The sequence below is a fragment of the Muntiacus reevesi genome, chromosome 7 (assembly GCF_963930625.1).
Source record: "Muntiacus reevesi chromosome 7, mMunRee1.1, whole genome shotgun sequence".
Lineage (NCBI taxonomy): Eukaryota > Metazoa > Chordata > Mammalia > Artiodactyla > Cervidae > Muntiacus > Muntiacus reevesi.
Genome location: NC_089255.1, coordinates 5874721 through 5899606, shown reverse-complemented (window position 1 = coordinate 5899606; position 24886 = coordinate 5874721). Strand labels below are relative to the sequence as shown.

The 24886-nt window shown below is 41.5% G+C and overlaps 1 protein-coding gene across 2 annotated transcripts in view; it reads left to right on the top strand.

The window, feature by feature from the left end:
• SFXN1 (sideroflexin 1) overlaps window positions 1–24886 on the top strand; it is a 51262-nt gene that overhangs the window by 16126 nt on the left and 10250 nt on the right. For both annotated transcript variants that reach the window (XM_065940770.1, XM_065940771.1), the window contains exons 3-8: window positions 13730–13900; window positions 14822–14920; window positions 16437–16512; window positions 17061–17146; window positions 18415–18542; window positions 21681–21730. In XM_065940770.1, coding sequence (XP_065796842.1) covers window positions 13730–13900; window positions 14822–14920; window positions 16437–16512; window positions 17061–17146; window positions 18415–18542; window positions 21681–21730 — 610 coding nt within the window. The remainder of the gene's footprint in view (window positions 1–13729; window positions 13901–14821; window positions 14921–16436; window positions 16513–17060; window positions 17147–18414; window positions 18543–21680; window positions 21731–24886) is intronic.

Sequence of the window (24886 nt, the reverse complement as noted above, 5' to 3'; positions counted from 1 at the left end):
AGGTCCTCACACGTGCAGCCTTGCAGAAGGAGGGCTCCCTGGGCAGAGAACATCTTGGAGCCCTGTGAGCAAGTCCTGAGAGAAGAGGCAGCGAAAGAGAGCAGAAATGTTATTTTGGGAATTCTGACAAGTAAAATGTTCCATGATTTTGGAACAAAGGCCAAGAAAAGAAGAGAGGAAGAGAGGTAAAGACAGCTAGAGGAATTGAAATGAAGCCATAAAGGAGATTGCAAAGCCCCTAAAAAAGAGCACAATTAAAATCTTCACTGGAGCCAGTGATGGAGAACTCAGGATGGCAGTGGTACCGAGAAATAGTGGAAACAGATGCTGGGGATAAACCTGAGTCACTCTCCAAGGGTGAGAATCCAAGGTCAGTATACTTCCTATGCAAAGGGCCAGATGGTAAACATTTTCACTTTTCGAGCTTTACGGTCTTATTCTTCTGTGTTGTTTTGCATGTTCACCACCCTCTAAAAATGGAAAAACCATTGTTAGCTTATCAGCCATTTAAAAACAGGACGTGACTTGTCAACTTCTGACCCAGGTGAAAAAGTGAGTGTGAAAAAGATTATATTTCAGGGGAATAGAGGATGGCGTGTGAAAACATAATTCACTGATGCTTCTCAAGGAGAAATTAGAAAAATGTGAAGAAAGTAATATTAAGTAAATAAAGAATTTTCCTCTAGTGAGGAAAAATATCTAGAAATTAAACTCACCCAGTTGCAGGCAGAGACCTCTGCAAAATGGAAATTTTTTTCCTTTTCTTTTTCTACAAAGAAACTTTAAAAAATTTTATAAGCAGCCAGAACCGGAAAAAAAATTATTTAAAAAAAGAACAAATGACAGAGAAATCAACCTTTTCATCTATGCATTGAGCTCGTGAGGACAGCAAAAAATGTGTGCTGAGTTTCCTGGAGAAAGCATGTAACCAAGGAATTCTATACCAGAGAGTCTGTTTAGAGAGGCAACAGAAAAATATACAACATCAAAAATAAACTCCTAGGGACTTCCCAGGCTGTTCAGTGATTAAGACTTCATCTTCCAATTCAAGTAGTGCCTATTCGATCCCTGGTCCGGGAACTAAGATCATGCCTCACAGTCAAAAAGTCAGAAGATAAAACCGAATCAATATTGTAACAAATTTGATCAAGACTTTAAAAAATGGTCCACATAAAAAAAAAAAAAGCCTTAAAAAAAATTAGAAAATAGACTCTTCATCAATCCTTCTTGTGAGGTCAGGAAATAAAGCAAAATTGAGTTCAAGAATAAGAAGTCTATGGTATGCTGTGTTTCTGCAAACAATTCACAATGGAATTACCATATATCCAGCCATACTGCTTCTGGGCACATACCCAAAAGAATAGGCAGCAGGGTCTTAAACAGATATTTGCATACTGGTGTTTATAAGAGCATTACCACAGCAGCCAAAGGTAGAAACAATACAAGTGTCCACGGAAGGATGAATGAAAAAATAAAACAGTATATTCACACAATAGAATACTATTAGGCCTTGAAAACAAAGGGAATCCTAATACATGCTCAGTTCAGTTCAGTTCAGTTCAGTAGCTCTTTGCAACCCCATGGACTGCAGCATGCCAGGCCTCCCTGTCCATCACCAACTCCTAGAGTTTGCTCAAACTCATGTCCATTGAGTTGGTGATGCCATCCAACCATCTCATCCTCTGTCATCTCCTTCTCCTCCCGCCTTCAATCTTTCCCAGCATCAGGGTCTTTTCCAGTGAGTCAGTTCTTCGCATCAGGTGACCTAAGTATTGGGGTTTCATCTTCAGCATCAGTCCTTCCAGTGAATATTCAGGACTGATTTCCTTTAGGATGGGCTGGTTGGATCTCCTTGCAGTCCAAGGGACTCTCCAGAGTCTTCTCCAACACCACAGTTCAAAAGCATAAATTTTTCGGAGCTCAGCTTTCCTTATAGTCCAACTCTCACATGCATACATGACTACTTGAAAAAATATAGCTTTGACTAGATGGACCTTTGTTGGCAACATAATGTCTCTGCTTTTTAATATGCTGTCTAGGTTGGTCATAACTTTTCTTCCAAGGAGAAAGCGCCTTTTAATTTCACGACTGCAGTCACCATCTGCAGTGATTTTGGAGCCTAAAAAAATAAAGTCTGTCACCTTTTCCACTGTTTCTCCATCTGTTTGGCATGATGTGATGGGACCAGATGCCATGATCTTAGTTTTCTGAATGTTGAGTTTTAAGCCAACTTTTCCACTCTCCTCTTTCACCCTCATCAAGAGGCTCTTTAGTTCTTCTTCACTTTCTGCCATAAGGGTGGTGTCATCTGCATATCTGAGGTTATTGATATTTCTCCCAGCAATCTTGATTCCAGCTTGTGCTTCATCCAGCCCAGCGTGTCTCATGATGTACTCTGCATATAAGTTAAATAAGCAGGGTGACAATATACAGCCTTGACGTACTCCTTTTCCTATTTGGAACCAGTCTGCTGTTCCGTGTCCAGATCTAACTGTTGCTTCCTGACCTGCATACAGGTTTTTCAATAGGCAGGTCAGGTGGTCTGGTATTCCTATCTCTTGAAGAATTTCCCACAGTTTTTTGTGGTCCACACAGTCAAAGGCTTTGGTATAGTCCATAAAGCAGAAATAGAAGTTTTTCTGAAACTCTCTTGCTTTTTTGATGATCTAACAGCTGTTGGCAGTTTGATCTCTGGTTCCTCTGCCTTTTCTAAATCCAGCTTGAATATCTGGAAGTTCATGGTTCATGTACTGTTGAAGCCTGGCTTGGAGAATTTTGAGCATTACTCTGCTATCATGTGAGATGAGTGCAACTGTGTGGTAGTTTGAGCATTCTTTGGCATTGCCTTTCTTTGGGATTGGAATGAAAACTGACCTTTTCCAATTCCATGGCCACTGCTGAGTTTTCCAAATGTAACACAGGCTACAACATAGATAAACCTTGAAGGCACTGCTCAATGAGATAAAGGGATAAATTGTTGCATAGTTCCACTTACACGGGGTCCCTAAAGTAGCAAATACATAGAAACAGAAAGTAGGATGGTGATGGCCAGGGTCTAGGGAAGGGGAGGATCGGGAGTTATTTAATGAATACAGTCTCAGTTGGGGACAACGAGAAAACTCTGATGATTGATGGTGGCAAGAGTTGGACGATAACATGAATATGCCTAGTGTGCTAAAACTATACTCTTAAAAAAGGTAAAGATGGTAAATTTTATGTGTATTTTATTACAGTAAAAAAAAAGTAAGGAAGCTATAATATAGGCTAGTGATGGATGCTGAAATAGTTAAAATAGAAATGGTTGTTGCATTTCTAGTTATAAGGGCTTCCCTTGTGGCTCAGCTGGTAAAGAATCCACCTGCAATGTGGGAGACCTGGGTTTGATCCCTGGGTTGGGAAGATCCCCTGGAGAAGGGATAGGCCACCCACTCCAGTATTCTGGCCTGAAGAATTCCATGGACTGTATAGTCCATTGGGTCGCAGAGTTGGGCACGACTGACCGACTTTCACTTTCACTTTCTAGTTATAAAGCATTGTAAAGGCAAAGAGAAATTTTAAATGTTTTGTAAAAAAAAAAAAAAGTATCTACCTGAATCTAAAGCTCTAGATTGTAGTATCAAGAAAAAAAAAAGAATAGGAATTAAAAGTATACGAAATATTTATCTTAAATAGGTGTGTGCTCAGTTGCTCAGCCGTGTCCGACTCTTTGTGACCCCCTGGAGCATAGCCCACCAGGCCCCTCTGTCCTTGGGATTTCCCAGGCAAGAATACTGGAGTGTGTTGCCAGTATTCCAGGGGATCTTCTCCAGGGGATCTTCACAACCCAGAAATCAAACTCGGATCTCCTGCATTGGCAGGCAAATTCTTTACCACCAAGCCTCCTGGGAAGCCCATTTTAAATAGGAGGTGGTCTCAAAAATATGTATGATTTGGCTCTTCATCATATTAGAGAAATGCACTGTATTGTAGAATGGTTTCAAGAATCTTAATGGTAACCATGGTCCAGTTAAATCTTAGTATGTGTTGGGCTTCCCAAGCATCTGCCTGCAGTACGGGAGACCTGGCCTCGATCCCTGGGTTCAACAGGTCCCCTCGAGGAGGGCCTGGGCAACCCCCTCCAGTATTCTTTCCTGGAGAATCCCCATGGACAGAAGAGCCTGGCGGGCTACCGTCCATGGGGTTGCAAAGAGTCGGACAGGGCTGAGCGACTGAGCACAGCATAGCTTGTCTTCTAAAATCCCAAGCCATAAAAACAGACTGTGCAATGAGTGTAACAAGGATAAAGCCAAAAACCTGGCATTGAAGTTTTTTAAATAACATCAAGTAAGATAAAGGAGACCAGAGAGTCCAGTAATAACAGTACACGTTAAAAAGGGTCAAAATCCTCTACTAAAATCAGACTTTAAAATAGAGTAAAAAGTACCTAAAAAGCTCACCAGTGATGTGGCATCCCAGTAGGAATGCCGGAGGGTTTCTAGCCACGTGACTCATCTCTGTATGAGGTCATTGCAAAGGGAGAAATAGGGTGTCTTCCTCCAAGAACCGCTGAACACCACACTTTCTCTTTTCATATAAAGCCTTAAAGTCTGTGTCATAAATTGCCTAGGCCTGCTCCATTACCTAGGGGTAATGCTGCTTTAATCATGTCTGCTTTTATATGTATTATATGTAATATTATATAAAAGACATATATATTCATCTGTAAAACCAATTGTTGAATTAATGACTAAGAAATACCCCAGAGTTCTCCTTCTTCCACCAGGAGACAAATTATCTGACCTTTCAGGGGAGGATATCTCAAAGGGTTAGTTGGCATCAAAGAAGAATCATGTATAGTGTAGCTTCAGAAAGTATGAATACTAATAATCTGTAGTCTTTGAGAGATTCCAGCAATGCCACTTTAACGTAAACCCAACAGAAGGTAATAAAAATGGCTAACGTCACAAAGCAGGACAGAGGGAGCTGCAAAGAAAAAGGAAGTTGTATGAAAATCAGACAAAATTCAATTCAGGGCAAATAGATCAGAAAAAAGTGGATATTGAGAAAATGAATATACTCGGTATTCATGAAACAGTTAATGTTGCATCAAATACACAAAGAAAAGACTGTTAGAAATACAGACAGAACTTGATTAAACACAATCATCTAATGACATCAGAATTGTTCAATACTTTCCTTTAATTGTATGAAAAGAAAAACCAAGAGTAAAATCACAAAGTAAAAATAATGAGAAAATTAATATAAAAACTTAGGGGATTGTGCCAAAATTGTACTGTGAAGGGAAGTTTCTAGTTTTACATGTCCCTCTGATTAAACATTAAAGGCTGATGACAAATGAACTGAGACTTCAGCTTAAGAAATTAAAGAGCAACACAAAATAAGAAGAAGAAAATAGCAATACCACATAGCACATGCTGTGGGCTGATACTGCCTGAAGCACTTTACATGCATTCATTTAAGCATCACAGCAAAAGTAAATGCTAGTCATGTGCCCATTTTTCAGATGAAAGAACTAAGGCAGGAAAGTTTAACTGGCTCTGAGTCCTGCCACTGTTAAGGGACAGAGCCAGCATAGGAACCCAGACAGTCTGACTCCAGAGTACATTTTGTTAACTACTCCATAGACTGCTTTTCAAGGAAAACAGAGGGAAGTTCATATTTGTTTAAACCCAGGAATTAATAGAAAAATAAATGTAAAGACTAGTTCTTTGATAAGCCTAGAGAAAGATAAGCCTCTAGTACATCTGCTGCTGCTAAGTCACTTCAGTCGTGTCCACTCTGTGCGACCCCATAGACGGCCGCCCACCAGGCTCCCCCGCCCCTGGGATTCTCCAGGCAAGAACACTGGAGTGGGTTGCCATTTCCTTTTCCAATGCATGAAAGTGAAAAGTGAAAGTGGAGTTGCTCCGACTCTAGCGACCCCATGGACTGCAGCCTTCCAGGCTCCTCCATCCATGGGATTTTCCAGGCAAGAGTAGTGGAGTGGGGTGCCATTGCCTTCTCTGCTAGCACATCTAATCAATATAAAATAAATACATAAAATTCAAACTATATAACAAGAAGATAAGAAAGTTTCCTATGGGGAATATAAATATAAAAATAAAGCCTACTATTTAGCTGTTTGCTATAAATTTCAGAAATCTTAGTAAAATATCTAACCTTTTATGAATATACTAATTACCAAAATTGACTCAATGCAAAAGAAGGCAAGGAAAGAGAAAAAAGGAATAAGGAGGAAATGAGATGAATAAAAAATAAAGAGAAAAATGGAATAAATAAATAAATATAAAACTTTCCCACTAAAATCTCTCATCACAGGTGAAAGAAATTTCTTCATAGGAAGAAACAATACCAATTCCATCACAAACTTTCCCAGAAAATAGAAGAGGGGGAAAGTCTTCCTCATCCATTTTATGACTCTGCTGGCAGCAAAGCCAAAGGGATTGCAAGAAAAAAATTACAGATCAATATCCCTCATTAACATAGACACAGAAATCTTCAACAAAGTTAACAGCTTAAAGCTAGCCATATATAAAAAGGATAATACCCAAAATAAGCAGAACCTAACTGTGGTTTATTACAGCAATGCAATTTCATTTTAACATTTGGAAATTACTGTATTAGTAGACTATGACAGAAAAACACATGGTCATCTCAATAGATACAGAAAAAGCAGACAGAAGAATACAACGTCAATTCAAGATAAAACTCTCAGCAAACTAGGCATAGAAGGAATAAAATATATCTAAGAAAACCCTACAACAGACACCGAATTTAATGATGAAAGAATGAAAACTTTTCCCCTGAAATCAAGAACAAAGCCAAGATTTCAACAGTCACTACTTTCATTTAGCATTGTGCTGACTAGCTAGTAGTCCAGTAAGGAAAAATAGCAATATAAAAGATGTATGGATAGGAAAGGAACTAAAACTGTCTTCATTCACAGAAAGCATGATCATCTGTGTAGGAAAAATCTACCAAAAATGCAAATAGGGTGTGTTTAGCCCAATCATGAGATATAAGATCAATATACAGAAATCAATTGAGTTTCTATATATGAACAATTAATAACTGGAAATAGAAATTTTAAAAATAGTATTTTCAGTAGCAACAAAAATATTACATGCCTGATTTCAAGATTTACTATCAAGCTCAAGTAGTCAAAACAGTATAACATTGGCATAAAGATAGGTATATAGGTCAGTGGAACAGAATAGAGGATCCCAAAATAGGGTTCTCAAGATAATTCAGTGGAGAAAGAATATTCTGTTCGATGAGTGGGTCTGGAAAAATGGATTTTCGTATTAAAAAAAGCATTAGTCCTTAAACAAAACCATAAAAATAACTTGAAATGAATAATAAACCTAAATATACAAGCTAAAACTATAAAACTTCTAGAAGAAAGCAAGATAAAATCAGACTTTGGGATAGGCAAAGATTTCTTAGGCTGTAAGCATGAAGAATAAGGGAAAAGTTTATCTCTACACTTCAGAAGACACTGTTTAGAAAACAAAAATGCAGTTCACAAACTGGAAGAAAATGTTTGCAAAACTTATAGCTCATAAGGGACTTACATCAAGAAGAGATAAAGAATTCTTTTAAACCCAATTTTTTAAAATGGGTCCAAAGCTTTGAGTAGACTGCTGACACTCAACCAAAGAAAATATGGAAATATCAAGCAAGTATATAGAAATATGCTGAGCATCATTAGTTGTTAGGGAAATGCAATTTAAAACCACAATGAAGTATCATCTCACACCTGTCAGAATCAAAAAGACAACAAATAACAACTTTCCGTGAGGATGTAGAGAAAAGGGAGCCCTCACGTTCTGTTGGTGGGAATGGATAGAATGGAGATTCCTTTAAAAATTAAAACGGTGCAAACATAATTGCAGTTTCGGATCGTGAATTTTAAGTCATTATAACTAGGCTCAAACACATCTTTATTAATCAAAATAGGAACCATTATAATCAACACATTTTTGCCAATGAGAAATAAGTTTTGTTTATTCCTGTAGCATAAAAATCCATGCCTCAGGATTCATCAAACTCTTGGAAAGTGTTTTCCAAGCCTCCTGCTGGTTGTGGAAGCATTTTCCCTGCAAAAAGTGATTCAGATGCTTGAAGAAGTGGTAGTTGGCTGGTGAGAGGTCAGGTGAATGTGGTGGATGAGGCAAAACTTCGTAGCCCAACTTGTTCACCTCTTGAGGTGTTTGGTGTGCAAAGTGTGGTCAGGCGTCGTCATGGAGAAAATCGGGGGCCATTCTGTTGACCAGTGCCGGCTGCAGGTGACAGTTTTCGGTGCATCTCATCAATTTGCTGAGCACACTTCTCAGATGGAATGGTTTTGCCGGGATTCAGAAAGATGTGGTGGATAAGACCAGCAGCAGACCACCAAACAGTGACCATGACCCTCTAGTTGGGTGCAAGTTGGGCTTTGGGAAGTGCTTCAGAGCCTCTTCTCAGTCCAGCCACTGAGTGGACCATTGCTGGTTGTCATATAAAATCCACTTGTCGTCACACATCACAATCTGGTTGAGAAACAGTTCATTGTTGTGTAGAATAAAAGAAGACGATGCTTCAAAACGACAATTTTTTAATCTGCGGTCAGCTTGCGAGGCAACTACTTACCAAGCTTTTTCACCTTTCTGGTTTGTTTCAAATGCCAAACGGCCGTAGAAATGTCAATGTGGAGTCTTCAGCAACTTCTTGTGTAGTGTAAGAGCATCAGTTTCGATGGTTGCTCTCAATGGTCCTTGTCAACTTCCGATGGCCGGCTGCTGGGCTCCTCATCTTCAAGAATCTTGTCTCCTTTGCAGAATTTCTTGAAGCACTAGCAGTTCCTGGGCCAAATGAGTTCTTAATGTTGCAAATTGCCTCTGCTGCTTTACAACCCATTTTGAACTTGAATATCACTCAGATTTGCCTTTTGTTTAACATCATTTCCTAGTCTAAAAAAAATACGAAATATATAGCAAGTAATAAGGCATTTCACAACAAACTGTGGAAAATTCTTAAAGGGGGGGAAATACCAGACCTCCTGACCTGCCTTCTGAGAAATCTGTATGCAGGTCAAGAAGCAATAGTGAGAACTGGACATGGAACAACAGACTGGTTCCAGATCCGGAAAGAAGGACGTCAAAGCTGTATATTGTCACCCTGGCTATTTAATTTATATGCAGACTACATCATGCGAAATGCCAGGCTGCATGAAGCACAAGCTGGAATCAAGATTGCTGGGAGAAACGTCAATAACCTCAGATATCCAGATGACACCACCCTATGGCAGAAAGCAAAGAACTAAAGAGCCTCTTGATGAAAGTGAAAGAGGAGAGTGAAAAAGTTGGCTTAAAACTCAACATTCAGAAAATTAAGATCATGGCATCTGGTCCCATCACTTCACGGCAAATGAATGTGGAAACAATGGAAATTGTGAGAAACTTCATTTTCTTGGGCTCCGAAATCACTGCAGATGGTCACTGCAGCCTTGAAATTAAAAGATACTTGCTCCTTAGAAGAAAAGCTATGACCAACCTAGACAGCATATTAAAAAGCAGAGACATTACTTTGCCAGCAGAGGTCTGCCTAGTCAAAGCTATGGTTTTTCCAGTAGTCATGTATGGATGTGAGAGTTGGACCATAAAGAAAGCTGAGCACCAAAGAATTGATGCTTTTGAACTGTGGTGTTGGAAAAGACTCTTGAGAGTCCCTTGGACTGCAAGGAGATCCAACCAGTCCATCCTAAAGGAGATCAGTCCTGGGTGTTCATTGGAAGGACTGATGCTGAAGCTGAAGCTTCAATACTTTGGCCACCTGATGCGAAGAACTGACTCATTTGAAAAGACACTGATGCTGGGAAAGATTGAAGGTGGGAGGATGAATTGGTTGTATGGCATCACTGACTCGATGGACCTGAGTTTGAGTAAACTCCAGGAGTTGGTGGAGTTGGCGTGCTGCAGTCCATGGGTTCACAAAGAATCGGACACAACTGAGCCACTGAACTGAACTGAATAAGTCATAGCAAAAAACAATACGGCAAGGAATGCATATTAAAATGATGTATAACATAACCACATTTATTTAAGAATGTTTTACAGTATCAAATGGCAAAATTCAGCAATGCAAAACCATAATTACTTTTGCACCAACCCAATACATACAGTCCATCAGTTCCACTCCTGGGTATTCAATAAAAGATATATGTACACCTATGTTTATTGCAGCATTGTTTACAATAGCCAAGATATGGAAGCAATCTAAGTACCAATCAATAGATGAATGGATAAGAAGTTGTGATAAATATAGATATGTAAAAAATATATTACTCAGCCATTAAAAAAATAAAAAAGAATGAAATCTTGTCATTTCTGAGAATACAGCTGGACTTGGGTGTGTTATGCTAAATGACACAAGTCAGAGAAAGACAAATACTGTATGATTTTACTTGTATGTGGAATCTAAAAAAATGAAACAAATGAACAAACATAACAAAACAAAAGCAAGCTCATAGATATAGAGAACAGACAGGTGGTTGTCAGAGGAGAGGAGGTTGTGGAGAGGAGAGAAATAGGTGAAGGGGATTAACTCTCAATTGGTACAAACTCCCAATTACTGAATTGTTGTCGTTGTTCAGTCGCTTATAGTGTCCAATTCTTTGTGACCTCAATGACTGCAGCACGCTAGTCTTCTCTGTCCTTCACCACCTCCCAGAGTTTGCTCAAACTCATGTCCATTGAGCTGGTGAGGCCATCCAACCATCTCATCCTCTGTTTCCTCCTCCTCCTCCTGCCCTCAATCTTTCCCAGCATCAGGGTCTTTTTAATTACAAAAGAAATGAGTCACAGGTATGAAATGTACATTGTGGGGATATATCAAGAATTATAATTTTAATATCTTTGTAAGGTGGCAAATGGCAGCTAGACTTACAATTTTGAAGTGTACAGAAGCACTGAATTACTGTGGTGTGTGCCAGGAGCTCACACAGTGTTGGAGGTCAGTTATCCTGCAAAAACAAGCTCATAGAAAAAGAGCTCAGATTTTTGGTTACCAGAGGCAGGGGGTAGAGGAGAGGAAGTGGATAAAAGCTGTCAAAAGGTACAAACTTCCAGTTACAAGATAAGTACTTGAGATGTGATATGCAACATGATAAATAAAATGAGCACTTGTATACATTATGTATGAAAACTGTTAAGAGAGTACATTCTGAGTTCTCATCACAAGGAACAATATCTTTTTCTGTTCCTTTAATTTTGTATCAGTATGATATGAATGTTCACTAAACTATTATGCTGATCATTTCATGATGTATGTAAGTCAAGTCATTATTTTGAACATCTTAAACTTATATAGTGCTGTATGTTACCTATGTCTCAATAAAACTGGAAGGAAAAAAGGGTATATACTGGAAAGTCTAAAGTAAAAGACAAAAACAACAAATACCACTTTATGCCTATTGACATTGACATTCACAAGTCGCTCAGTCGCGTCCGACTCCTTGCGATCCTATGGCCTGTAGCCTACCAGGCTCCTCTGTCCGTGGGATTTTTCCAGGCAAGAATACTGGAGTGGGTTGCCATTTCCTTCTCCAGGGGATCTTCCTGACCCAGGGATCGAACCCAGGTCTCCCACATTGTAGGCAGACGCTTTACCATCTGAGCCACAAGGGAATCCCCTTTATGCCTATAAGAATAGCTAAAAAGAGAATTGATAAATGTGAGGCAAGTGCAAGACCGCTGGGCGTCATCATTAAAAGAAGTCCTTTGAATAACTGGAGGAATATGTGGTAGGCCTGGATATGGTACAGAGGTTTCAGATCTCTCCAGATTAATACAGTTTTGGTCAAAATATAATTGTGATCACCTATAAAATTAAAATAATAGCAGAGGTACTTTCAAAAAAGCAGACGAGTAATGGAGTGAAGGACCTTGGTCTACGAGATTCTAAGTGGGCTGTCGTACAGTGGCAACTAACACATCATAAATCAACTATATTCCAATAAAAAATTAATTAAAAAAATAAATCATCGATTAAAATAGTGGCTTCGACACCACCAGATGAGGGGATTACTGTGGAAAGTCCAGAAAGCAAGCCTAACGTTCATAAAAGCTCAAGTGATGATAGAGAGAACGTTGAAATCTTTGTATTGGAATGGAGGACCAGCCAACTGGGAACAGAAGTTAAGCAATTCCTCATATTTGTATCTTAAGGTGAATCCCAAACAGATTAAAGCCTTTAAGTGGCCAAAAAAAGACTATCAGGAAAATGCAAGAAGTGTCTGTGAGCATACCTGTGATCCTAAAACGGGTCACACCTTTCCAGGCAGAGCCGCCTTCTGTTCCTCTGCTGTGCTTGGTTGCTCGGTCACATCCGGCTCTTTGCAACCCCATGACCTGAATGCATAATAATAAAAATTTTCATGACAGCAGATAACCTAACAAGACAAAATTATCCACATTGTATAAAGAGTACAACAGCTTACCTAGATAATAATGATGGTGCCGCTGCTGAGGATAAGAAAAGGGACATACTCAAATTGAGAGAAAGGATAAAATATGTACAGTTTTAATATTCCACATAGTTTTCATCTCAGAGAATATACTCATTTCTTTCTAAATAATCTTGGATGTGGGAAAAGTTTTATTTATAAGGATGTTTACTTCCTCATCCTTTATCAGTGGAGAAGGTTAAATGCAGTTACAATGTCTTACAGCAGGGATTAGGATGATTTCTATGGCTGCCTTAACACATTACCACAAACTGAGTGACTTAAAACAGTGGAAATGTATGGTCTGAAATCAAGGTGTTGGCAGGCCCGTTCCCTCTGACAGCCCTAGGGCAGGCCCTTCTTTATCTCTTCCAGCGTCTGGAAGCCCTAGGCTTGTAGCCATGCCACCGAAATTTCTGTCTCCCTCATCACACACCCTTCTTTATGTGACTGCGCTTGGTCTTACAAAGACATCGACCATTGAACTTGCCCCCACTTCCCAGCAATCCAGCATGACCTCATCTTAACTACATAAGTAACAGCCCTGTTTACAAATAAGGTCATATTCTGAAGTTCCATGTGAATGTGAATTTCTGGGGGGGAAAGTATTTGACCCAGTATAGATGATATAGAAGAATATATAAAGATATTGAGAAAGGTTTACCTTCATTGATGAAAAAGGTGATAAATGCATCATGTATATAGATCTAGAAAAGCCTGAAAGGGTATTCAGTAAGCATTACCAGTGACTGTGAATCAGGGAAAGCTTGAATGGTTTTAGTTATGCTAATGAATTTACATATTTTCTAAATTTCTTGCAAGGAATATGTGTTTCTTTGATAAGGAAATATAATGAACCTTTCTAGTCTAAGGTTTTCAAAATACAGATTTAAGAATGATTTCATATTCTTGGTTGCCACAGCTTTTGTCTAATGAAGTAAAAATATCTTAGAGTTTACAGAGTTCAAAGTACATTTTAAAATGTCATTTAAAACAAAGAATATTTCAAAGTTGAATAGTTCCCTATTATACAACAAATTTGTGTTTTTCCAAATTATAGATAATTTGAATTTGTGGGTTTAAAATGCTTATTTTAAGTGTATACTGTCCTTTGTGTTATTGGAATTTCCCTGACTCTATGAAATAGTTTGATTTTTCCCTCTATCTTGACACAGATGTTCTAGGTAGCACTGCTGAGATACTTGGAATGAACAATTGCTGTGTTGTTTGTTGCTGTTTTCCTAGGCAAGGAATTGTTCCTTCAGGTCTCACAGAAAATGAATTATGGAGAGCAAAGTACATCTATGATTCAGCTTTTCATCCTGACACTGGTGAAAAGATGATTTTAATAGGAAGAATGTCAGCTCAAGTTCCAATGAACATGACCATCACAGGTTGTATGATGACATTTTATAGGTAAGTTCTGGCAATGTAACAACAGTTTGTTTTCTATTCCACTAGCTTAAAGCACATTTTTGTACTTGAATGGTTTTTTTGAAATAAATGTCATTTCATGTGGTGTTTCATTTTGTATAAAAGTTACAATCCTAGGAGGTTGTTTTTCCTTTTCCTTCTGTTGAATAGAACTCTCCTTGTTGCCCAAAAGGAGGTCGAATTTCTCCCTAAGTGTTAGACCCAAAAGAAAATGAGAAAGAAAGTTTAGAAAACCTCTAAGCAGATTCTCTTTGTAATTGATTCATATAATATAGGTGTAAGTATATATGTAGGTGTAAACACCTAGACTTATACGTAGAATGAGGAGGGATGAGAAATACTTAGCCTACAAATAGCTTCTTTATGTAAGAGGAGGGACCTGACGTTAGTCACAATAAGTGAGTACCTGCTCTTTGCTGGGCTCCCTTACAAGTTTAAGACAAAATTTAACTCCATCTTCACCTTAACCCAGCAATCCCCATCCTCCAGGATCTAATGCCTGATGATCTGAGGTGGAACTAGTGTAATAATAATAGAAATAAAGTGTGCAATAAATGTAATGAACTTGAATCATCCCGAAACCATCCCCTACTCCAGTCCGTAGAAGAATTGTCTTCCGTGAAACCGGTCCCTGGTGCCATAAAGGTTAAGGACCACTGCCCTAGCCCTCTTAAGTTTGTTGCTATCCATAGTTAATGAATGAGGAAACTGAGAATCAGAGAGGATAAAAATCTGCCCAGCTCCACTGGTCCTCAGCCTCTGACCCAGAACATACAGTCCTGGACCCTGCACCCCCCTGCTCCAGTCCATCGTCTGTCTGGTTCCTGGCCTTCTCGTTGTCTGTTCTGCGTAACGGCCAGATCCCAAGCGGTGGTGGTGGTGTGATGGATCTCTCTATTTCAGGACCACACCAGCGGTGCTCTTCTGGCAATGGATCAACCAGTCCTTCAATGCTGTGGTCAATTACACCAACAGAAGTGGAGATGCTCCCCTCACTGTCAAGTAAGACTGGAAGGTCTCACTGGCTTCGCATTCTTCTGGTGTTCATTTGATCCAGTGGTGATGCCCTCCTGGTGGAAAAATATACTTGTGCCATTTGTGCATGTGGTTCGGAATCGTAGGAGCCTGTGTCTCAGCAGTGTGTCTTTTCCTCCCTCTCTGCCAAGATGACAGTTTGCCGCAGCCTGCCTTCTCAGCATCACCGTGCTGTGAGTGGCGCTGAAGGAAGGCAGGGCTCCCGCACCCGAGGGCACATCCCCTTCACCCCACGGAACACGCAACAGGCAGCTCAGGGCAGGCCTTGAGAAATGACCTGCTCTGTACCCCCATCCACCCTGGGGGTTACACAGAGAGCAACATCAGCAGTGGGGGTCTCTGCAGAAATCCAGGGAGAAAAGAAAAAAAAAAAAAAATCCAGGGGATTTTGTATCTGATTTGTCTTTAAAATAGGATGTCTCTGGAGCCCAAAAGAAAGTGAATGGATTTAAAATTTTGCCTCCTGTGAAAAAATGTTCAGGCAAGCTAAAGTGATTAGTTAACCAAAATTTTGAGCCTAACTTATATAACATTTCAAAGAATTTTCAGTTTTGTTTTAACTCTTAAATTGAGTTTGATCACTTATATTCCTCTGTTGTCATCCTAGGGAACAAAGAATATTGAAATCTGCAACCCAGCAGTGCTGATCGCACCTTCATTTCATCCAATTCTTGAATTAAAATTTATTTAAAATAATAGAGAACTGCTTGGGCTTACTTGTATTTTGAGGATAAGACTTTTAGTATCGTTATACAGTAAGATGTCATTTTAAGAATGGCTGCACTGCATTTTTACTTTCAGTATGTACAGCGATATTTTGAGAAGTATTTTTTATTTAAGTCCATATGCTACCAACATCTAAGTTAACATGCATTTCTCCACATTTGTAGCTTCGTGCCCAGTCACAGCTTCCTTCCTTCCCCTCCCCCAGACACGCATATTGTGCATGTCTACATGTTCGGCATGATAATTCGGGTATATGTGAAGAATGCCGTTTTTATATGGGTCTGCTTCCTTTTTCTATGAGTAACTCTGCTGGCAGAGCTGAATATATCACTGATGAATCTTTTTTAAAATTCATTTTATTGGAATATGCTTGATTTACAGTGTTGTGTTCCTACTGTGCCACAAAGTGATGTGGTTAAAATGCACATTCTTTTTCATGTTCTTCCCCGTCGTTGTCTGTCACAGGATGTTAACTGTAGTTCCCTGTTCTGTGCAGGAGAACACTGTTGTTTATCCGTTCTATATACAGTGGTTTGCGTCCGCTAGACCCAAACTCCCAGTCCCTCCCTCCCCACCTCTCTTCTGGCTTGGCCGCCGCAAGGCTGTTCTTGAGCCTGTCCCTGTTTCACCAGGAAGTTCATGTGTGTGATGTTTGATGGAATCTCTGTTCTTAATCTTCTTCATTTCTTCCCAAAATGCTGGACTTGGGTTTTCTGACATACACTCATTGTTTATGTACCATTTTCCTTCTTTTCAGTGAACTGGGAACAGCTTACGTTTCTGCAACAACAGGTGCTGTAGCAACAGCTCTAGGACTCAACGCATTAACCAAGGTACTCAGATTTTTGTCTCCGTAGTAAAGCGTCTTAATTTGTTCTCACCTACCTGGCTCTCAGTCTCTCTGTTATTTCTCAAAATAGTTCAAGTCTGATGACTTTCTTATAGTCATCATCTTCAGCTGTTTTTTTTTTTTAATTATATCGTCACTAATAACATTTGCCAAGACACTTGTTTGTACCTGACACTGTGTTAAGTGCTAAATGCTTCCCCACCACCCGCCACCAAGGCTGGGCGCCTCCGGGCACCCCTCTGAAGCGGTGGAGGAGTCCGCATCTAAACCCAAGACTCTGGGCCTTCAAAGCCCCTGCTCCCTCAGCCACATGCAGCCACCGAAATATCATGGCTGTCCTCCTGGTCCCAGGATGCCCAGGCTGGCAATAGAAAAATAACCTCTAGGAAACAAGTTTTGAGTATACTTAAGGCCTGCGTTTCTGTACAAGTAGGACTCTGCATTGGTAATGGTTTTTGAGGAGAAATAAGTATTTGCATTCAGTACTGTAGAAAAAATAAAATCTTGCTTTTGGAATTATCTTTTCTGCAGCATGTCTCTCCGCTCATAGGACGTTTTGTTCCCTTCGCTGCGGTTGCTGCGGCCAATTGCATTAATATTCCGTTAATGAGGCAAAGGTAAGGTTAATATGCCCTCCTAGAGAGGGCTTGTGCTTGACAGTAGAAGCTCTTCTAATAAATTGCTTTGTTGAAACTTTTAAAACTTTTGTTTTATTTTAATATTTACAGGTGAAATTATATGAGATTTGCTTTCATATATTCTGGTAACGGGGTGAAGATGGGTTCATTGATGAAACAGGGTCAGCTCTGAGTTGCTGATTCTTAAAGGGGACTGATGAGCGTATGGGATTTGGACTAGTCTTTCTACTTCTGTATGATACAAAGTTTAAAAAAATAGATCTCAGACTTATGTCTGTGCCCAGGAAGCTTATTCTATAAAATAGGTTCTTCCCCCACCCAGATTTCCTTTTAGGGTTTAAGATAATATTAATCTGTATCTTTGGAAGTATTTTTTAGTGCTGGCAAAAATTGAAGGAGAGGAAGAATGGAAAAAAAAAAGCATTTTGGAATGGATAACGAAAAACAGGGTAACAGAGGAGCTGTAATTATAGCATTAGTGACCATAGTTAAATATTCAGTAGCGCCTGTACTTGCCGCTGCCGCATCAGTGTAGTTAACTTAATGATGCTGTGAATTGTATCTGTCTCTTTTTTTTTTTTTTAGAAATTCAGGCAAGGCTTCACTGTTAGGGCAGATCCTGGAGGAAAGATACAAAGAGACCAAAAAATCCAGCTCCCACTTTTGAAGAGCCTGAAGCAAAAGCAGGGGACTGGGGCAGGCCCCTGCACAGGCAGCCTAAGGACTGGGCAAAATGCCTAAGCCACCGTCCTGCTGGGCCCCTGGACACACCCCTACCCTCACCCCATATAGGTGTGTGAGGACACACACCCTCACCTCACACCCCTCACCCTCACCCTCACCTCACCACCTCACCTCCCCAACTGAGGGAGTTAACAAGCCCCAATGGAGCCAGCAGGCTAGAAAAGGGAGCTGGTACTTGTCACTCCCCCTGCTGCCCAATTAAGCCTTGCCTGCATTTCTTTAAATTACCTATTCATCCTTTGAGTTCTATTGTTATTCAAAATGCTACCTTTTTTTTTTTTTTTTTTTTTACAAAGTTTGCTAGTGTTGTTTCCTTTTTGTATCTATCCCACAAGGATTAAGCTTGTTCACAGCATTTAAAAATAAGGCTTATTAGGGCCAAAAATGACTCTGGAGTGCATTTTTGGATTAAGTAGGGACTTGATCTTTCACAGCCTAAGTGCTGTTTCCAGCTGTTCGAAAAACCGCCTGTGTATGAACTTTGCACGTGTCTTGCTCTCCAGGGAACTCAAAGTTGGCATTCCGGTCACAGACGAGAATGGGGACCGCCTGGGCGAGTCGGCAAACGCTGCCAAACAAGCCATCACGCAAGTAGTCGTCTCCAGGATCCTGATGGCAGCCCCTGGCATGGGTGAGGAGAACCTTGGCATCTGCTCATGTACTTGGCACGTCTTGCTTGAACAAGCGTTGGTGTGCCAGTGAGCACCAACCGTGAAGGATCCCTCCCTGAGGCGGCATCGGGCAGGGGAGGCAGAAAACTGGCCAAATAAGTCAAATGTGTAATCTATGAGATGGTTATCAGGGCTCAGTGGACACCGAGGGTGGGGATCTCGGAGTGGAGGTGTTACCAAACACAAGTCTGTGTGTACAGTGAGGCCAAACAGCCCCAAAGGACAGTCTGGAGAAGAGGAGCACCTACTGCAGGGCTGTGCAAGGGCAACAGCAGCTCAGGCCCCTAAAACCCCAACACGTTGAAAAGCGAAGCATTTTGAAAGGCCACACGGTGGGAAGGGGCGCTGCGGGGCGTGTGGCTGGCTCCCGCACAGTTCCCGGACTGGTTGATGGTAAGGTAGCAAGGGGTTAGCAGCATCAGTCCTTAGGCGCCGGACAGTCTGGGGGCTGTGTGCTCATGATCATCCTGAGATACTGTTACCTGGGTGCTTCAGAGAAGAGCTGGAGCAGAGGATGTGGGGGACGGGCTCTGTTCCAGGAAGACCCCAGAGGTCCTGCTCGGTGACAGAAGTAGATTGGGCAGATAAGGGGGAGGGTGGTTCCAGGGATGCATCTTCTGGGGCAGATGGAACAGCAAGAGGTGGCTGAGGCACGCCTGGTGGCTTGGAAGCATCACAGGGCCACGTGGGGAGAGAGAAGGGGGCAGGGACAGTAGACAGGGGAGCCGGGCTGACGTGGGCAGAGCACGGATGGCTCTGCAGGCATTTGGAGTCCTGGCTTTAATCCGAGGGGTGGGAGGCCACGCAGGGTTTTGAGCAGGGAAGTCGTGATAATAACCCAACTCGGGCTTTACCTGCATGACTCTGGGTTCCATGTTGAGAGTCAGCTGATGAAGAGGAGTGAAGACTGGTGATTGGAGACTGGTCAGGGTGGTGGCTGGACCAGGGCAGTTGACAGTATGGGTGATGAGAATTTGAAGAGAAAGAATTTGGTCTTTATCAATCTTGACAAGAAACTTCTAACAGTTCTTGAATAAGAATATTTTATACTGAGGATTTATTTGTATCAATTGGAAACCATTGGAACACAAACCATGTTGGGTTAATTCCAACAACTATTGAGTAAAATGGCTGCCAATATGGACTCAGTTTTGTCCATTAGACTTGGACTCAGCATGACGAAATACAAAAGATCTCTGTTGTGACTTAGTTCCCTGGAGAATCTCTGATCTACTCCTAAAGCTTCTTCAGCTGCACTCAGACCAGGACTCTCAAGAAGGTTCTCAGAAACCAGAGGGCCCAAGAGTCTGTTACTCTTTAAAGAAAAAAGAAAATAGAAATGAGTATCTTCAATTTGCCTGTCTAAATTGAATGCAAACAGCCCTTGGCCATTTACTAAGCCCTCAAAGGAAGCGTACTTAATTGATTGCTGTCACGTTTCCCCAGGGATATTTGTTTGTTTCTTGCTTTAAATTCCTTTTGTCACTAAGAATGCTCATCAGCATTCCTCACAAGTAGGAGTGAGCAAACAGAAGTTAAAGAAAGAAAACTTTCTTCCATTCCAACTACTGGTACTCCAGCTAATTGGTTATCTGATTAAAAAGCAGAGACATTACTTTGCTGACAAAGGTCCATCTAGTCAAAGCTGTGGTTTTTCCAGTAGTCATGTATGGATGTGAGAGCTGGACCATAAAGAGAGCTGAACACCAAAGGATCGGTGCTTTTGAACTGTGGTGTGGAGAAGACTCTTGAGAGTCCCTTGGACTGCAAGGAGATCCAACCAGTCCATCCTAAAGGAGATCAGTCCTGTGTGTTCATTGGAAGGACTGATGCTGAAGCTGAAACTCCCAATACTTTGGTCATCTGATGTGAAGAGCTGCCTCATTGGAAAAGACCCTGATGCTGGGAAAGATTGAGGGCAGGAGGAGAAGGGGACGACAGAGGATGAGATGGTTGGATGGCATCACCGACTCAATGGATATCAGTTTGAGCAAGCTCTGGGAGTTGGTGAAGGACAGGGAGGCCTGGCGTGCTGCAGTCCATGGGGTTGCAAAGAGTCAGACACGACTGAGCGACTGAACTGAACTGAACTGATTAACCACCGTTAAGTGATTTAACAAAGACATCCTCGTGCGACAGCGGTGTGCACTGTAGGGGTGGGTGAACTGAGGAAACCACAGTCATGAAATGTAGGCCCAGAGTCCTCTGAGTCAGGGGCCAGCATGTTGTCACTGAACTCCGAGGAGGTTGGGAGGCCGCCTGGCACACCTGCTGAGCCCAGATCTCCAGATTTTATGAGACGGAGGTGGGCCACTCCAGCTTCTACACTGGGTAGGCTTTTGGTTTTGCTCTTTCCCATTTTGAAATACAAGGCTCCTCTTTGGAGTTCAGTCATCCCAACAGATTTGTTTCCACTGGCTTGGTTATCTTAAACATTATTTAGTCCCAGGAGAAGAGACAGTCTTTCTAACCCAGCAACATCTCTAAAGGTAATTGACGTATTGAAATTGCTATGACAGTTTAGTCTGATGGATAGTTTAGTCTGAATCATGAGTAAATGAACTATGCTATCTAATGTTTTACATGCATCATTGCAGCTTATCGTCCTGGCTAGTTCAATACAGTTATCCCTATTATATAGATGAGGAAAACAGAAAATGAGGCTCAGAGCAGTGAGTTAACTTTCTCTGGATCACCCAGCTAACAAGTGGTCTGTGTGACTCAAGGCAGGAATTTTTATACTGTACTCCACAGGGATGGACATCCGGGGAAGCCTGCATTTGTATCATTGGTACAGGAGGGGAAAGTTGTTGATGTTTGCATTGTTGCATATTTAATGTTAAAGTTCTCTTCAAGATCAAAATTTTCTAGCTGGCATAGAGTGTTGTGTTATTTTTCGAAACTTTAACAAATGGAAACAGTGGGAGTTTTTTTTAATGCTAAGATATTTTAAAGAATATTGCAGTTGCTTTTACTCTGCCAGTGTGAAACTAGTCTGCAAGTAATAAAAGCCTTTCGTGAAATTCTTGAGGGGAAAAAAAACGTGAGCTGAAAGTAGACATTAACCAAGATTTAAGTGGGTCTGTCTTTACTTCCAGCCATCCCTCCATTTATCATGAACACTCTGGAAAAGAAAGCCTTTCTCAAGGTAAGCCCCAGTTCTGTTTATCCTTGTCTCAATCCTTACAATTTGTCTGCAGACCTCAAACTATACAGACTTGTTTCCCACGTGGATAGTGAGTAAAGAATTTGAAGGCCAGTGACAATTGGACACTTGATGGAATATTTTATTTCTAATAAATATTTGAAAAAGCTCTCATAAATCTTTCATCTGTTGAATGCTGCCACTCTTGCGTGGCCATAGCCCAAGGACACGCTTATCTTAGTTATCAGTCAGGTCCCTCGCTGAGTAATCATGAAGAGGGGGTATGAATTTGGAATGATTTGTTTGTAAGTCCCTGAACATACTATCTGAAAAGAAAGGATAATTGGGAGTAGTAGCTTCACAGAATACTGAATTAGTGCCTAGATGTATTTTCCTGTGGTAATCATCTATAATAATCCCTTAATCTGCCAGCCGCCTCCCCTCAGGGTCTGAAAATATTCCAGGATGAAACTGTAACTGAGAAACCGCAGTGCATTATCTGCATTCTTGAGGTCTCCATGACTCAGACGCAGCTGTATTTATGCTTCACCTCAGTTTTCTAGTTTCTTGTAACGGGTAGGAAAGAGGGGATGGGGTAACTCCTCTGGCTCCTGCTGTGCTTGGAATCTGACACCATTCCTCCTACCGGAGGAGGAGGAACGATCTAGTTCCTGGCTGGGGGAGCAGGTGTGTTGTAAACACTGCAGCTCTCTCAGGGTGAACTGCTTTGGGTTTTAGCGACAGAACCGTCACATCGAGAGAACTACCAGACTTTGAAAGAAGGACATGGTTCATAGACCTGACGCTTTCCGGATGATTTCTGTGATTAGGAAAATTCTAAATGTCCGACAAGTCAATTGACCTGTATTCACCCTATGGGCTCCAGAAGGGAAAATTAAGGCCAACACCAAATACTTTCAGTACAATCACATTCTCAGACAATAAGCCAAGAAAGTATGCTTTGAAAAAACAATAGTATTGAGTGCCTCATTTGACTGGCATGTCAGATGTACGAAGCCCATGTTAGAACAAGAAAGAGGGCCCTCTCATTCTCTCCCGGGAGCTTCGGAGCTTCTTCCTCTAGCAGTCTCACGCTGCGGTGTGAATGGTGTGATGGGGTGTCGCACTGTCTCTGTAGTGATCCAGCTGTTCTGCTCGGAGCATTCCGGGCGACCCACAGATCCCTGGACCGCCCCCAGGAGACAGCTTTCTCACCTGCCTTCTGAGTCTCCATCCATCTCCTGGTGGACTTCTACAGTCTTAATTGTAAGATTAAACAAAAATGTAAGACAGTTTCACTGACTTAACCAGTAAAGCTATTAGTGAAGACCAAAATGTGAAGGTGACCTCCTTTGACATCTTACCTACTTTGATAAGCTCTTACTTGAAGATTCATGAAAAGGCTTTGCTGAAGTCTCTTTCCTCTGCAGAATTTAGAAACGATGAATTCTTTAAAGCTGCTCAGGGATTGTTGTGTGTGCTGGAACAGGGACTAGATCTTGAAGCTGCCATATTATGTAAACAGATGAACTCTTTAAAGCTGCCAAGGAATTAGTACATGTACTAGAACGGTGACTAGATCTGAAAAGCACTAAATAATGTAAATATCTAAAACTTACCAACTTTGATGTCTCAGTGATTTTCAGATAATATAAAAAAAAAAAAATTTGACGCTCCTTTCTCTAGCTATCCCTGCTTTCCTTATGGGAAGTGATTTAGGCTTTGAAGGAGAAAACCCATCAAATGAACTTAGAGAGGGGCCATCAGCATTATCCTCCAGGATGCTAGTCGGAAGTAGAACATCCAGTGGCTCCTTAACTTTACAGATACGCAATTGATACACTGTGTTCTTCACTGCTAGCTCTTGATCTGATAAGACGTTAGGATTATAGTCCTTCTGCAAGGGCATATGTTGACCCAGGCAACATTTCTATTTTCCTGATTATTAATTTCTTAAAAGGTATTGGCAGGCCAGCTTCAGGGGCAACAGAGAATTAAAGAACATATTTAATAAATCCAACCTCTCCCTCCTGCAAACTTTAAGCAAAATCAGACTTTTAAAGCAAGATCAGATTTCCGAGTAGATACAAGGCTTGGTGACAGTCATCTCATCCTGTTTGTCTGGCATAAAAGTAAACTTTTGCAGGAGAGGAATACTCAGTGTGGGTCATTCCACCAATAGTGTATGATTGTCGTGAATCAGCAACTGTGAATGCAGTGGGGAGACCACCTTCACTGGCAGTGTCCATCAAAGCTTTCCCAGTCCTTTTTCTGCCTCTCCAACACCACCCAGCACCCAATTAGCAGAGGGATGTCAGCAGCCCGACTCTGCAGTGAGGCTCCAAATCTGGCCATTTGCCACTGCTGCTGGGACATTACTCCCTGGCGTCTCACTCCTGGCTGTGGGTATTGAGCACACATGGGTACTCATGTGGGCTTGGGATTCCAGAAATTCTGTGAGAGAGTCTGCATGCAGACCTACATTCATGCTGAAGTTAGGGCACCAGAGAAAACAGTGACGTGAACTTGGTCCTTTCTCCTGACTGTCATGCCCTTGAACTCCGGGGGCCTCAGTGTTGTTGCAAAGTTGCAGCCGTTACTCTAGTATCTCGGTAACAGACACTGGCCAGGAGGCAGAGTTGGGCATGTTGCATCGTTTTCCTGCTGGGACAGACAGAAATTGCTACAGATACAGCCTGGCATGTTCTTCCATGAAGCAGCCAGCAAATGATGCAAGCAGTTAGCCCTATTCCCACGTGGCGCTAGGGTTTTTCACAGGGAAAATGAGTAACTGTTGTGTTTGTCTCCCTTGTCCTTCCTCTGTGGGTTGTGGTTTTCGGCTTGCTTGGTGCTGTGCCCTTCAACAATAATTTGGAGGTGGGCCTCCTTGCTTCCCCTCTGCCTGCCCCACTTCCCCCCTGCAGGCCTCACACTGGGCCGGAGGAGGCTTCTGGCATCAGAAGCCATGGGGCGGTGGGGGCAGGAAGTCAGAGCAGATGATGGATCCGTCCAAGGGCCTCACTAGCTGTCAGGGTCTGGCTGCTGCTCAACTGGTTTAGACCTCTGTGGAGGATGATGCTTTGGAAAACCTATGGCTAAATGTTGAGCTCCTCAGACATACATCCCACTCCCACATTCAAGGTTGTTTTTGCTTCAGAA